The sequence below is a fragment of the Copadichromis virginalis genome, linkage group LG1 (assembly GCF_057382275.1).
Source record: "Copadichromis virginalis isolate Kocher_CV1m ecotype Utaka linkage group LG1, C_Virginalis_male_GT1.1, whole genome shotgun sequence".
NCBI lineage: Eukaryota > Metazoa > Chordata > Actinopteri > Cichliformes > Cichlidae > Copadichromis > Copadichromis virginalis.
In genome coordinates, this window is record NC_140618.1 from 21,915,662 (window position 1) to 21,930,351 (window position 14,690).

Sequence of the window (14,690 nt, forward strand, 5' to 3'; positions counted from 1 at the left end):
GGAGATTTTTACAGATACTGTAAATGTATGACTGGGGTGGTGACCCTTTAATCTGGCCTACTGCCAGAAATATCCCTTTACTCATAAATAATAAACTGGAGGACGAGTGGAATATGGAGGCCTGTGCCAGCACTAATCTATCTCCATCTCATTATCACGCTGACAGTGAAACTTGCAGATGACTCAGAGTTCAATTCAAATCTTGGCAATATATTACCTGAGGTTAAAAGAATTTATGTTCTTGCCCAGGTTATGCATGTAGACAGACATTTTCAAGGTGATGTCGTCAGTTTAGAGGTACTGGCAGTACAAATTCCAATCAGTTACCCCACTGTGGGAGATATTGTGGAAGGAATCTGAGGAATTCTAATTAGATCCCAGAGCTACCATCACAAGCTAGACACTCTCTTCACTTTGGGGCACAACGTCCTTTAGGTAATTGTAACAGCTTCTTTAAAGATTATTACTAAACATCTACTGTCATGCACATTAAGGCAGGTACAGCACAACTTTCCATATTTTCCAAAAGAAGGCATACAGTCCAACTACATTTCTGGGTTACCGTTGTGCTGGAGATGCTCCCAGCTGTCACAGTGGGTGGGGTGCACCCTGCACAGGTTGCTAATCTGTCACAGGGATAACACAGGGACAAGCAGACAACCGGTCACACTCACACCTATGCCCAATTTAGAATCTTTACAATGAAAGGCTCCAGCCAGCTGATTCAAACCTATTACTAACCACTGCTCCTCCCTGCCATCTCCAAAATTCAATTCAATTTTATTTATAAAGCACCAAATCTCATCAACAGTCACCCCAGGAAGCCTTATACTGACCCTATAAAAAGGGTACACACTTATTTAAAGATCATTGTTTTAGTTTGGATGTTTTTCCGTCTTATGCCTTTAAGAATATCAAATTCAATATGAACCTTAGTGGTTCTGGGAGGTACTAGAGAATTTTTTTACCCTTTTCTTACTGAATTGAACTGGAATTCCCTATCTTTTGCATATACTGTCTTAAGTTTCATTTGTAAATTGCACTATTTTGAAAAAAAATAAAAATAAAAAAAATAAAAATAATGAGGTTTTAATAAGAAAAAAAGGCTCTTAACTCAATGAAAACACCACAGAGCATCTTTTGGACATTATTTCAATACATTTATTGAAAATGAAACAGGACAGCGAAAGCACATTGCTGAGATGTAGTTTTCAGAAAGAGGTGATGTTAAAAAATATAGAGCACAGAAGTAACTGACCATATAATAGTTCATATCTGCTATGACGATTATCAAACAGTAAGTTAGGTGACACAGAACAGCAGCTGTTTCAGACATTTGCCTTTTTTTGGGAGAGGTTGATCTTGTCACCCAGACTCAGGGCCATCCCCTGTGGAACAAAGGAAAGAGGGTTAGCTGCGACACATGCTACATATTAGCATATTTAAAATACAGTGAAATCCATCAGCATTTGGAGATTAATAAATGCAAATTTTTTGTTAACTGCGTGCATTTAAGGATGAAAGTCCACACTTGGGGTACTTTAGAGAGGCAAAAACTGTGTCACTGTGCAAATACTTGCAGAACTGATCAATTATTTCAAATCAAATCAGTCATGTGATATTTTTACAAATGGATGCATTGCTTTACTGAGGGGAAATAAAGTCCACCTAGCCTTTACCTCTCAGATTCTTAAGAGTTCACGGTGTGGCAGCTGTGACCTACCTGACTTTTAGCTCTAATGCGTATGTGTCCATTGACAGGTGCATCGGGCCCCAGGTGGAAAGGCTTCTCAATGCTGACATTAGCCAGGGCATCTTCTCCAAAGATAGAACGAGCATAAAGGTTGGCCGCCATGAAGCCACAGAAGCCAGACAGAGCCTTGTTTATGAGAGAAGAACGTTGGTTAAGAACAACAAACAACATCACAGTATCTGCACATTCATCTTATAAGGAAGCACTGGCATGTCTTATGTTTACATATATTCTTTATATAGTCAGCACAAGAAACTATCCTGCTATACGGCCGCTAATGATTCTTTCCGATGTGCACTGGTGCCAAAAATTTTAATTACCCTTGTTATTTGTATTTGGGAAAGCTGCCAAGATTTAAAAGGTTGTTTACTTTCCTTAGTCTGTGGTTTACAAAATGTTCTCATACCAACCTTTTCAGGAGTCAAACACTTCATGTTGGTGGACTTGAGGATATGCTGGAGATACTCGTTCAGCTCAGTGATGTTGGTGTTCACTGTCACCTACAATAAAGAAAGGACAATCAGTGCTCAATGTTAGTTGAATGTGCATCAACTAAACCCATTTAAAAAAAAAAAAAAAAAAAAGAGAGAGAGAGAGAGAGAGAGAGAGAGAGAGAGAGAGAGCGAGAGAGAGAGAGAGAGAGAGAGAGAACTTTTAACATGTCCCACTTTTTGCAAAACGAGTCAGCTTTCAGGAATGTGTTTTAACCCCTTAAGTTTACCTTGTTTTCCCACTCAAACTCTGCCCACATCTGTCTGAATTCTGCATCAGTGCAGGAGGCTGGCTGGATGTAGTCCATGATGTCAATATGGATGTCGCTGAGGACAACGCAGTTTCTGTCGCTAGCAGCTCCTGACACATCGTAGACTGAAAAGAAGAATCCAGACATCCCCACAATTAATTTAAAAAATGCATTTAGAGAAAAAAAAGAAAGAAAAAAAGGTGTGACTTGAGATGTGATGCTAAAAATAGTCAAAAATTCTTTTACCGATGTTTCCAAATATAATGCCATTCTCTGTTGATGCCACCTTCACATTGGCCTTGATGTTAGCAAAATCATGAGGTGCCAGAGTTAAAGGTGAAGGCTTCTCAACCAACTTAAGATCGCCTGCAGGACAGAAAGTTGAATTACATTATAGTAGAAACCCAAATGTGTACAGCTTAAATGAGAGAAAAAAAAACATATTTTCACAGAAGTTGAAAAAACTACACTAACCTAAAGTGGCCAGCTCAAGTGTACAGTTCTGAAGAGTATCACTGGTCTGATTGACCACCAGCACATCCAGCACAATGTCATACTGGTTCACATGAACGTAGGCTTCAGCATAGACTGGATCTGAGAAGCCCGTCAGCTGGGTCACCTAAGTTGGACAAAATGCATTCATTTAATGATTAATAAACAACCTAGTACAAGCACTCCCTAAACACTAGTTTATTATCTTTTAATAACCTATTAAAAGCAAAGCATGTGCACAAGAAGGGCTTCAGCAGCGGTTGCTGCCATGTTGCCAATAATATGAAATAATATGAACAGTAAATAAGTTAGACTAAGCCGTAAACTTGAAATGCACGCAAACAGCAATAATCAGTCCCTTTCCCTCTTTTTCTGTTCAAAAGCACTACTCCAACATTATCTCTCACATTAATTTCCAGTTTCCTTTTATGGAAAGGCTTTTAGGGGTTAAGTATGGTGCACCTTGTTGAGTTTCGATGCCAGAGGATCGGCGGCCTCCTTCCTCTGAGTGTTGCCCATAGCAGCCAGCAGGCTGAGCTGGAACTGGTCCTCCTTGGAAGTCATCTCATTTTTGGCCGTGAGCTGCATGAAGGATATTGGATCGTCGGCCTGGACCGTTACATTGCGTTTCTCAGACTCTTTCTGTAGTCAGAAGAAGAAACACATGTGGTTATTTTTGGAGGAAATAACAACCCCAATGGAACAACAACAAAAGTATCTATAATGTAGTCTAGTATAGTGAAAATAACACAGCATAGCAAGTTACAAAAAAGACATAAGAAACAGTTGTTCAACAGAAAGAGAATAAAAACAGATGTTATTGTGCAGAACTAAGAGAAACTGGAAAGACAGAGACAATGCTGCTGTCAAGAGAAACTGGTGCACTATAAAAAAAAAAGTTTTCCATCAGTCCCAAAAGTCTTATGTGTATACACATCAGGTTTAAATGATCATCTAGGGGTGTGATATTACTACACTCCTCCTTAGAACTATCAGGGTGCAGGCTCTTGAAAACAAAAGTTGGCTTATAAACATATCACAGGTTTCGTATTAAATTTGGCACCAAAAATTTGCTCATTTTCTGTGTAACGAGGTTGGTGAGTTTTAGGTCAACTTTCATTACCTTCTGTGACAGCTTCTCTTCCTCCAGCCTGACAGCCAGCATGTGTGACAGGGATCTGCGACACTCCTTGTTGAAAATGTCATTCATAAGTGGTGAACACTCTGACAGGACCTTCAGGCACAGTGAGATGCGATCCACATCGTCGTCTGTAATTGGCTTCTTGGGCAGAGAGCACTTACCCAGGTGCAGCACAGTGACCATGATCAACATGGCCTCTGCAACAAAAGACTGCAAGGGGGGGCACCAAGACAGCAGGGGTCAGAAGAAGCAAAGGTAGGGCAAATTATTAAAAGTGCTTTTATTGAAATGAAGGAAGAATAACTTACATTTTGCTTCTTTTTATCTTGAACAAGAGCAACATAGCGCAAAGCCACTTTGGTCAGCGTTGTGGCCAAAGAAGCTGCCACATAGAAGTCTCCATCCATTAGGAAGCCTCTGAGTGGAGGTCTGGAACAACAAATTCTTAATGAGCGAGGTGGATGGAAAATTCAGCACAATGAAGGGTATACAGTGTTAGCAAAATGCTTTTCCTCCATGATGTCCAGTGTTTACCTGTCTTCCTCCTTCTTTGAAGGCCTGGAGGAGCTGAGGGCACTCTGTGTCACATAAGTGCCCATTTCTGTCACAAGTTTCTGAGCTGGAGCTGCGCTCACTTCATCTTCTGGCTTCACCTCACCGGTCTCCTTCTTAATCTCATTCTCCACAATTGGGATCTGTCCCGGGGAGAGACAATTATAAACGTTTTAATCAAAATAGCGTGCGTTACTTGTAATTCTGACAACAATGAACAAACATACCTCTCCCAAGGACCTGCGAACTTCTGTCATCACACTCTGGATGTCTTCCTTGGTGCTGCAGTATTCTCCTAAGATCCACAGTGCCCCCCTGTAAATCCTGAAACAGGACAATTGTGATGAACTTTATAAACAATCACAGTGCTACACAATCAAAGAGTAAGTAGTGACTTCCCTTTAGCAAGCACAGCCTATACAATGGTTTCTTAACCACGAATTGACTTTCATCTGCTCTTTAGACTCATCAGGATTACTTACTTGACAGTTCTGATGGCATGAAAGACTTCCAGCATCTTCTCGATGATCAGGGGTCTCAAGTTGTCAAACCTCTGAATGGCTTCCCGCACAAACTCCAGCACATCGGCAGCAGCTGCCTCATTAGTGTCACTCAAGAATTCCATCAGCTGTAAAACATCAACATATAGAAAATGTTTAGAAAATGTTTTATTTTAAAGACCATTTATGATAAAAATGTATATTTAGAAATCTAAAGATATCACGAGAATCTTAAAAGGAAATAAGAGGAAACTCACCACAGGTATGACATTGGCTGCCATGTCAGGAAAACGCACGCTACACGAGTGGAGGGTGCGCACCAAGAGCTGCCTGTACTTATCAGTGTCTTCATGCTCTGTTACGTTGTTTGTTTTGATCACCTCTTTCTTCAAAACAATCACCAACTAGCAGCCAGACAGAAGTCACTACTTTAACACTGTATTCCAGTTTTTCTAGGTGTCAATGCAAAAACAAAAAAAGCAACAACAAAAATACACAAAAGCTGCAAATGTCAACAGACCTCTTCTACATTACGGGATGAAACAAGGTCCAGCGCCAGCTGTAAGGTCTTCTTTCTGACTTCCAGGTCAGGAGTGCTTAGAACACGCAGGATGTCCATCACAAGGTCCTGAATGAAAACGTATTAGTGAGACCCAATTTTTAACACAGTTGGTACTGACACATAACAATTTTTGTATATTTTCTAATAAATTTTATGATCTCAAAAAGACTTCTTTTGGGTACCATTCCTTTCCTTTTATGGTTTCTGTAGTGAAAGAGCCACTAACAACTTTATTTCTTAAGTGCTAGAAAAACTAATAAAAGCCATTATGAGACGTACCTGGAGCACACGCTCATGAGTGGGATGCTCCTTCAGTTCGATGAGACGATCAAGAACGATCAGTTTCACATTATTGTCACTCTCCTTGATGATCAAATCAATGTAGCACTGGGCAGCAGCCTAGAGTCCAACAAAGCACAGAATGCATACAGGCTTTAATAAAGCAAAGATACCAATCTATCTAAACGTAATACAATGTATAAAGCACTGTATAAATGATACAAGACATACACACAACCACTGAAACACTGATGACGTACCTTAATGGCTGTGGGAGCGCTGGAGAGTGTTACAAGGGTGCCAGCAGCCTCATACTTAACCGCCGGGCTGGAAGACTGCAGCAGGTTGTAAATGCAACGGATAAAACGGGCACGCTCAGAAGGGTTAGCATGGCAAACCTAACAGAGGGGGAAAAAAGAAAAACAACAAGAACTTGGATGTGAAATCATCCATTGTGCTAAAAGGTTTAGATATGACCACCACAAGCTGTGACTCACTTTGTAAATCAGCTCCACAATAACCAGCTGGAGGATGTCTCCAAAAGTGTGAACTTGGTCAATACATGTGCTGAGGTAGTCCAGAGCTCGATCCTGCAACATATAAATGCATGAATGACAAGGTGTGAGATAGACCTTTGGCATATTTACTGTATGACTAAAAGTAAAAGTAGAAACAGTAAGAAAAGAACAGACAATATGCTACAGACCTGGTCTGCATGAATCAGCATCATGAAAGCATTTCTCTTACAGCTGGCATCTTTCTCATTGACCAGGAAATCATGGATCAGCTCTGGAGCATCTGGGATGAGATGTTCAAAGTTCCTACAAAACAAACAGAGCTGGTTGTTGTTCATGATGAATACAGTTCAAAATTTATACGTTATAATATTTAGCAGCTAGTACCTGTAGATTGTGTAAATGGCCAGGACAGCGTTACGGCGCACATAACTGTGGCGGTGCTCCAGGCAGGCCCGGATCGCTGGCATGAGAGGCTCAAGCAACTCAGACTCCTTCAGCTTGCACAGGAAACGCAGAGTGGAGCCACGGATGAACTCATTGGGATGCTGCAGGTCCTGAAATAGAAGAAATATTTAAAATTAGAATTGCTGAACTGATTTTTTTTAACCTTTAGTTTTCCCCCATTGCTATAGTTATGCAGTAATAAATAGTGTAACCTGATGTGTATATTTAAAAATGCACTGTTTATAGCAGCTGATAGTATATCACTTAGATTACCTTCCTGTAGGCATCACAGACCAGGATCATCTCCTGAAGGAGTTTGCCATCAGGAGTTGTTTTGGGAACAATCTCCCAGAAAACCAGCAGAAGCTTCTTGATGGTGTGGTCTTGAAGCGGCAGCACAAAACGGATTATAGTCATCAGCAGTCCCGGCAACTTCTCGCCATTCAGGATCATGATGATGACCTTCTTCAAGGCTTCAGTTTTGGCCTTGATCTCTCCCTTTTCTAAAGAAAGATTATTATATTTAGCATAGCAATCAGTTATTATTTAAACTAGTCTTCATCGAATTAAATTCATCTGATACTAAACTTCACCAAAAACTCTCAAAGGACGTTGTGAGGTTTTACCCCCCAAAGGACACTGACTTATTTGCACGTTAATGCAAAAAAAGTTAAACCAATCCTGATCAAAGCTTGATGTCATACATCAACAATACTTCTTTGAATCAAAATTAATCTATAAAAAAAAGATTTGAACTGTTTTTCCCCTAAACCAGACATTATATAATGGCCTATAAAAATAACACTCATACATCACAAATGCATTAAGATGTAGAAAAAAGTGGAGAAAGGCTATTTTTCCCTTTGTACTGTATATTGAGGTAAGTTATTAAACTTTACAGCAAATGGTTACCTAGATCTGCCTTTAGGCTGACTTCAGAAGGGGGCTCTGAGTCTGAGGCAACATTGATCAGAGTGTAACAAACGTTCTCTGCAGCCGTCATTTTGCTGCTGTGCTTGTATCAGATTAGAAGAATCCAAATGTATGTTGCTCACTGGATAATACCTATGAAAACAGAAAAAGAACAGATTTCGTCAGTGATGGAGAAAACATTTACACTGGTGAAAAAATCTCAGTGAAGTCAAAACTAACCTAATCTCATGGAATACGTTTGCCAGTTCTTCCTCTTTGTTTATGCTACTATGATCATCAACATGTTTCCACACAAGATAAAAGCACATAGATTTTATACACACAATTTGATAAAGTCCTATACTTATAATTGATCTATATCTGAAATAAAAGCTGTGGTAGTTTGAGTTAGTCAGATCAAGTTGTTGCCTTTTTGTACACATTTTTTTCTGTTTCCAAATAGCATTTCCCTGGTAATCTGTGGTAGGATAAATTTGTCCTAGAATTTCTCTTGTAGATATTCAGAAACTACAGCACATCAGTCCACTCCCTTAATAGCTCAGCTGCACTGGGTACAGTTTTGGATAAATGTTAAACTTATATTACACATTCTTAAGGCCTTCTGTGGATTTGGTTGCACTATATATCGAAATCTTTTAAATCTGTGATATTTTGCCTTCAAGTCATTGAGGTCATCCTCCCAACAACTGCTCAAAGTGCCATCTTCTCACCTAAAAACTTAAGGTGACTGGACCATCGTTATTGCCCCTAGTCGATGAAGCAGTCTGGCTTCCCGGACAAGAACCTCTAAGGTATACCCAATTTCAGCTGCTTTTAGTAGAGTTCATCATGATTTGGCCAAACGTATTGCAAATGTTTTCCATTGCTTTTTGTGCGTGTGTGGATGTTTTTACCAATATTGAAATCTAATTATGTTTTTATTCTTAGTTTCTCGCTTCTCCTTAACTGCAGTTTTATTTTGCCGTCTGTTTTTGTGAGTTCCATGTTTTTAGTTGGGTTCTAGGAGACCTGTATTACAAATGAGTGTGTCAGTAAAGCACTTTGTGCTAACTTCTGTTGCTTTAGAATTTAGCTATAGAGCTACAACTGAATTGCAAAACATACTACTAGCTGAAACCTGGAGAACCAGGTGATTGGTGTTCAGTCTACGTCTGGATTAAACCTGAAAACGACAATTACTTCTCAAAATTAAAGTCAGATCAAAGTTTTCAGCTGCTTTTTACGGAAAATCTTGGTTGCCTTCATCACAAAACAGCATAAGCTAACAAGTCAAAAAATAGTGACACGTAGCTAATAAGCTTTCTAACAGGTTAAATGGCGATACATGCGTAAAGACAAAAATGCTAAAATAGCAAGGTTTTGCTCATTTTTATTAGTTAGTTGTCCCCAAAGCTGGTTTTTCTAGGTTAAAACACAGAACCAACTGCTGACTATCAAGAATTAGCTGACAGGAGTTTAGCTTTTGCTTCGGTTAGCAATGAAATGGAGGACAGTAACGTTAGCTAACGAGCTTATGAGTTACCACCAGACAGCGAAACAAATGTCACTCATGTTGGTTAAAAATAAGTCCCAAAACCTACCTATCTGCAGGACTATTATCCTCCCAGGTGACCTTCGATGTGCAGTTTGAGATATTTACATCTGTAAAATTTCTCAAAAGCTCCCGCAGGCGAGCTCTCACTCCCTCGGCTCTGCACTACTTCCTAGTGACGTGGAAGATTACTTTACCGAGAGCCACATCACTGCTACCGTGCGCCACAAGGCTCAAACCGAACGCCTGTGCAACACAAACGCAAAAAAATGAAACAATAAAATAAAATAAAATAAAATAAAATCAATCAGTAAACAAAAAGAAAATCTAACAAGCTGGTCCTCTCTTTCTGCTTAACAATAACACGAGAAAGGCCGTTAATCTTATACTGCCAACTTTAAATGAATATATTGTTATGTATGTTGTCTGTCACCTTGTTTCTATGGTTGAGATACGTTTACTTTTTTAAGCTGTTTTGTAAGTAAGTAAGGCATTATAGTTAACTAAAATTAAACTAAAACAACACAATGAATAAATAATTCTTGCCCTCATAAACATGAAGCAATAATGTTGAGTGAAATGCAAATGAAATATATAAAATCAACAGTTTATGTATCCAAATAATGAATCATTAAGAAAAAAGTAATGGGTATAAACTGAATGCATACCAATCAAGTACATTTAATTAGACCATATTCCATAAAATTTTACATTTTACATTTTACAGTTATGTAAGAAATTACGCGGAACACATACTTAAAATCAAATTATTAAAGTTAGCATTTTGGGGATAAATATTTTTTGACAGTAGATTTGTCAACGAATTTAAAAAAATAAAAACTATAGTTTAGATTTTTTTTTTTTAAATTACAATTATTTTGTCAACTTGGAAAGCTAACTAAAAATTTGGTTAAAAAGAAAAAAGAAAAAAAAGAAAAAGTGATGATGATGGCTTTGATAGACATGCTAATTGAGACTTTGGGTATCTACAGGTCTCCTTTCAAAAACATATGTGTTTTTTAATAGTAATACCCACCTGCTGAAGTCTGCCTAATCTCACCTTGATAAACCACCTACACACTACACCTACAAGAGCTGCTCAGGCATAGATAATGCGTGTATGGATGGACCCCGAATTAAAACACGAGTACCTTAACAATAACAGTATGCAGCACCCTCCAGTGGAAGGTTTTAGTGTTTACTTTAGTAACACATTGGATGGGCAGAGACTTGAGTGAATCATATGAGTGCCTCAGAATCTTCCATCCACCCATTATTATCACTTTTCAGTCATGCATCAATCAATGGCCAACAGCACCAAAGCAAAGAGACTATTAGGATATATTTTTAAAAATCTGAATACTTAATTATTTAATTATTAATAATTTCCATGACTGAAAGTGATTTTATACGCACAGATGGTGAATAGACAAGTCCCATTAAAAGTCTGTTAAACAGCAGTTATTTGGTCAGTAGGTTTATGGCAGAATAACGCCCAGTAAAAGAATAATGCTCCCATGTACAGTAACGTGGCACTGTTATTGTTACTTTTTGAGGTGTCAGGTTCTATGTGTTTATACACCACTTATTATTTATCTCTGGCTCTCTTCCACAGCATGTCTTTATGCTGTCTTCCTCCCCTCACCCCCAACCAGTATGGCAGATGGCTGCCTATCCATCAGCCTGGTTCTGCTGGAGGTTTCTTTCATTTAAAAGGGAGTTTTTCCTTCCCACTGTTGCCAAAGCACTTGCTCATAGGCGGTCATCTGATTGTTGGAGTTTTCTCTGTTTCCTCTGTATTCTCTAAGCCCTTTACCTTACATTATAAAATGCCTTGAGACAACTATTGTTGTGATTTAGCACTATATGAATATAATTGAATTGAATTAAATTGTCATATCAGGCTTTCACAACGCTGTTTTGCAAACTATCTGTTGTAGACGCCACAGTAGGCAAAATTGATCCCAACACTGATTAATTCCCACTTCCACAGACCCGTTTATTGCGCTAATTCAAACTGAAGCTGATAAAGAAGATTTATGGCTCAAGTTAAGAGCAAAGTACACTTATCACAAAGAGCCCTGCCAGCCAGGGAACAAAATACATGTTTGCTTCATACAGATGGATGATGAGCCTTTTGGAAATGATAAGTAATCATAGGATTGGCATTTAACACATATCCTGTTCAACGGGCATGCTTACTTTTGGGGCAGTAACGTCATATTGTGCCAGACCATTCAGATTAGCTTAAGAAGGAATATAAAAGGTCATTGTTACTTATATTTCACATAATCGTAGTTGCCAGTATAAGCGCTGACTTTCATTCATTTTGCTTGTGTGTATTTTCATGCAAAGCACAGTTTATTAAATTAAACAAACTCTGTCTGCACCTTGCCCTTCCACTGAGCTCCGCTGCAGAGACAAAGATGTAACCAATCAGGGCTACATTACAAATGCCTTCATTTTAAGGGGAAACACTTTAAGGGCTCTGTGACTGACTAAAGGAAACTGCAGTCATTATTAATATTATTAATGAAATGTGATTTTCTACTGTGTCGGTGGAAAAATGACAGAAATAGCAGCTCTAAGAATAGTCTGTTATGGCGTCAACATACTTTCTTCTGCATGATTAAGGTAACCTGAGACTGTCAGTTTAATTCATGGGACTTCAGCAATGCTTAGCAGTGGAAAGGAGTTTTTTAAAGGCCAATTTCTTGGTTTCTGCCATTCTTTGCACATTTGGCATATTAATGAAAATGGGGAAATGCCTTCTGTGCAGTTCAGTGCAGGTGATCTCTACACAGTAATAGTAATTTAACCACAGCTCGCTCGAACCAGGAAGTCATTTTTTTTTTAACTCAAAGAGATGTCTAAGCCTATCATCAGCTAAAAAGAAACAACAAAGCTCACAAGCTGGCTACAAAAAACAACCATCAGTATGGTTTTGTAACAAATGCTAAAACAGTTGAATTAAAACGTGAAAGGTTTTTAAGACCTAATCTTTTATAAATACCAGCGATCCTTGTCCCTAGTGAGACTTACAATTGTAATAACATAAAAAATAACATTAAAATAACATTTTTAAAAAACTACATTCAGCAGATTTTTGTAATTTTTAAGAATCTATATATGAATATAGATCTGTTTTCATCACTTGTACACAGCAAATCCAGCATGTCCAAATTAACACTGTCAGATTTGATTTCAACACTATTAAAGTGTCTATATGGGTCCACACCAGAGAGTGTTAATTTAACTCTTTTTGGAGAGTTGGTACGTTAACTCTGATTTAGTGTTAAACACCAAATCTGTCTGGAGTTGATAATTTAACACTCGGTGTTAAGAGTTTATATATTAACTCTCAAAGAGTATTTTAGTTTAACTACGTAAGAGTTATCTTCTAATTCATTCCAAAAAGCGGGAATTTTACTGTTCTGAACTTCTAGAAATTTCTTTTGGAAATAAACATTTGCTAAAAAGATGCAATGGTTTTTGAAAAACTTTTATTCTGAACTGTGCACCACAATTTCAAAACATTTTCTGAAAGATGTAACAGTGTACATGTTCTCACTTTCATTAGAATTTTGTTTATCAAAAGGTCTGACATGGTAAATGCAAATAACAGCATTCTCATCACTTATTTCTTCAATACAATATGCATGTCCTTCATTCATCACTTTGTGGAACTTCAACGCACTTCTGCTCTCCCCCATATTCCATCTTCACAAGCATATCCTGTGCGGAGATTGAATAAAAATTAGTTGACACTAATTAATGGCACAAATAATCCAGTAAACAATTGCAGCACAGTAAAAAAAAAAAGGAATCCTCTTTGAGCCATTACTTGTGTAAAGTATTTTCCTTTTTCATTTTTACCTAAACCGTGTGCACAAAACTCTGGAGGGATCTAAATGCTACCGTAGAATCCAGTCAGGATGTCAGCTACTGCTGTTTGCTCGTTTTTTTTTTTTTTTTTATGGGCGATCGTTTTCAGGCTTCAAGTAGCACCATTATACCAACATTTCACATTCTAGACATTGTTTTAGGTGTATTTGACCAAAAGTTTGACTGAAAATTCACATGCAAGCTTTTTTCAAGGCTGTGGTATTTGCCCGCAAACAATACCTTTCAGCTAGCTAAAACAGAATATTATGCTATCACCGAGCAACATGGCTAATGCCTTTCACACAGCTTTGTCTCAACTCCAAAGAGCCACAGAAGTAAAAGCTCATAATAATAATTGAAACAATCTTTGAAAAAATGACTTACCAAGCATGGCAAACAACTCAAATATGTAGAGCAAAATGTTCTGAAACGGCTTCACTTCAGCTTCGATTGGAGCCGTGCTGGGGGCGGAGTCTGTGAATTTACTCTGTTGGTGTCATAGCCCCTCTAGGAGTTCAGAGTTAAGAGGTCAAGAGTTAATGTTTCCATTGTAACACCTCCAGATTTGACAGAGAAACACTCATTTTTAACACTCGATTTTAACTACTATCATTTTACACCTCAGAGTTACATTAAAAAAATGTGACTCTGCTTAGAGTAAAATTAACTCTACTTTTGCAAGGAGACTATTAACACCAAAAAATTTAACACTTTTGAATTTGCTGTGTAGTTTAAATCAGACATTATTTAAAATATATACAGTGAAATAAAGTACACTTGTATAAGCTGCACTTTGGAATTTGCAGTTAGGATTTTAACCTGTTTTGACTTTATTCACCATGCAGTAAAGGAGAAATTTACTGTGCAAAATTATGGTGAAAAAATTATTTGCCCTTGTTCTGATATCAGTCTGGAACACTGACTAATGTCAAAGAACCCAGAACAACATCTAAAGAACTGCAGGCCTCGCTTGCCTCAGTTAAGGTCAGAGTAAGAAAGTAAGAAAGAGGCTGTGCAAAAATGGCATCTGTGGGAGAGCTCCAAGGGGAAAACCACTGTTGAGCAAAAAGAACACAAAGGCTTGTCTCACACTTCCCAAAAAACATTTCGATGATCCCCAGCACTTTGGGGATTTTTTTTTCTTTAGGAGTGACTAGGTCAAAGTCTAGACTCCAATCTAATCAGGATGCTTTGGCATGACCTTAAACAGACCATTCATACTTGAAAACCCTCCAGTGTGGCTGAATTATAACAATCCTACAAATAAAAGTGAGCCAAAATTCCTCCACAGCAAACGCTTGATTGAGAGTGGATGTATCCACAGCTAAATAAATAAATAAATAAAAAATTAAGGGAGT

General features: G+C 38.2%; 1 protein-coding gene and 1 long non-coding RNA gene across 2 annotated transcripts; both read right to left on the minus strand.

The window, feature by feature from the left end:
- Nucleotides 1–1,138: 1,138 nt before the first annotated feature.
- copb1 (COPI coat complex subunit beta 1) lies at nucleotides 1,139–9,652 on the minus strand. The gene is made up of 22 exons (XM_085454642.1): nucleotides 9,497–9,652; nucleotides 7,896–8,048; nucleotides 7,257–7,486; nucleotides 6,924–7,093; nucleotides 6,728–6,842; nucleotides 6,519–6,611; nucleotides 6,282–6,419; nucleotides 6,022–6,141; nucleotides 5,701–5,808; nucleotides 5,438–5,584; nucleotides 5,163–5,308; nucleotides 4,908–5,004; nucleotides 4,663–4,823; nucleotides 4,437–4,557; nucleotides 4,111–4,338; nucleotides 3,450–3,629; nucleotides 2,970–3,114; nucleotides 2,742–2,861; nucleotides 2,475–2,620; nucleotides 2,164–2,253; nucleotides 1,724–1,879; nucleotides 1,139–1,388 (listed from the first exon to the last, which is right to left on the minus strand). Exons 2-22 carry the CDS (start codon nucleotides 7,984–7,986, stop codon nucleotides 1,329–1,331), a joined length of 2,862 nt encoding a protein of 953 aa, XP_085310768.1. The 5' UTR covers nucleotides 7,987–8,048; nucleotides 9,497–9,652; the 3' UTR covers nucleotides 1,139–1,328.
- A 3,296-nt stretch (nucleotides 9,653–12,948) lies between these two features.
- On the minus strand, nucleotides 12,949–14,049 carry LOC146718729 (uncharacterized). The gene is made up of 2 exons (XR_014918842.1): nucleotides 13,717–14,049; nucleotides 12,949–13,182 (listed from the first exon to the last, which is right to left on the minus strand). It is a non-coding gene; the product is annotated as an uncharacterized LOC146718729 (long non-coding RNA).
- Between the last annotated feature and the right edge of the window lie 641 nt (nucleotides 14,050–14,690).

Coding starts and splice junctions, on each gene's coding strand:
- copb1 (XM_085454642.1), bottom strand. CDS start 7,986: ATGACGGCTGCAGAGAACGTTTGTTACACTCTGATCAATGTTGCCTCA. Junction 5,005..5,162: donor CATGCCATCAGAACTGTCAA/GTAAGTAATCCT, acceptor GTCCTGTTTCAG/GATTTACAGGGGGGCACTGT. Junction 1,880..2,163: donor AGTGTTTGACTCCTGAAAAG/GTTGGTATGAGA, acceptor CTCATAAACAAG/GCTCTGTCTGGCTTCTGTGG.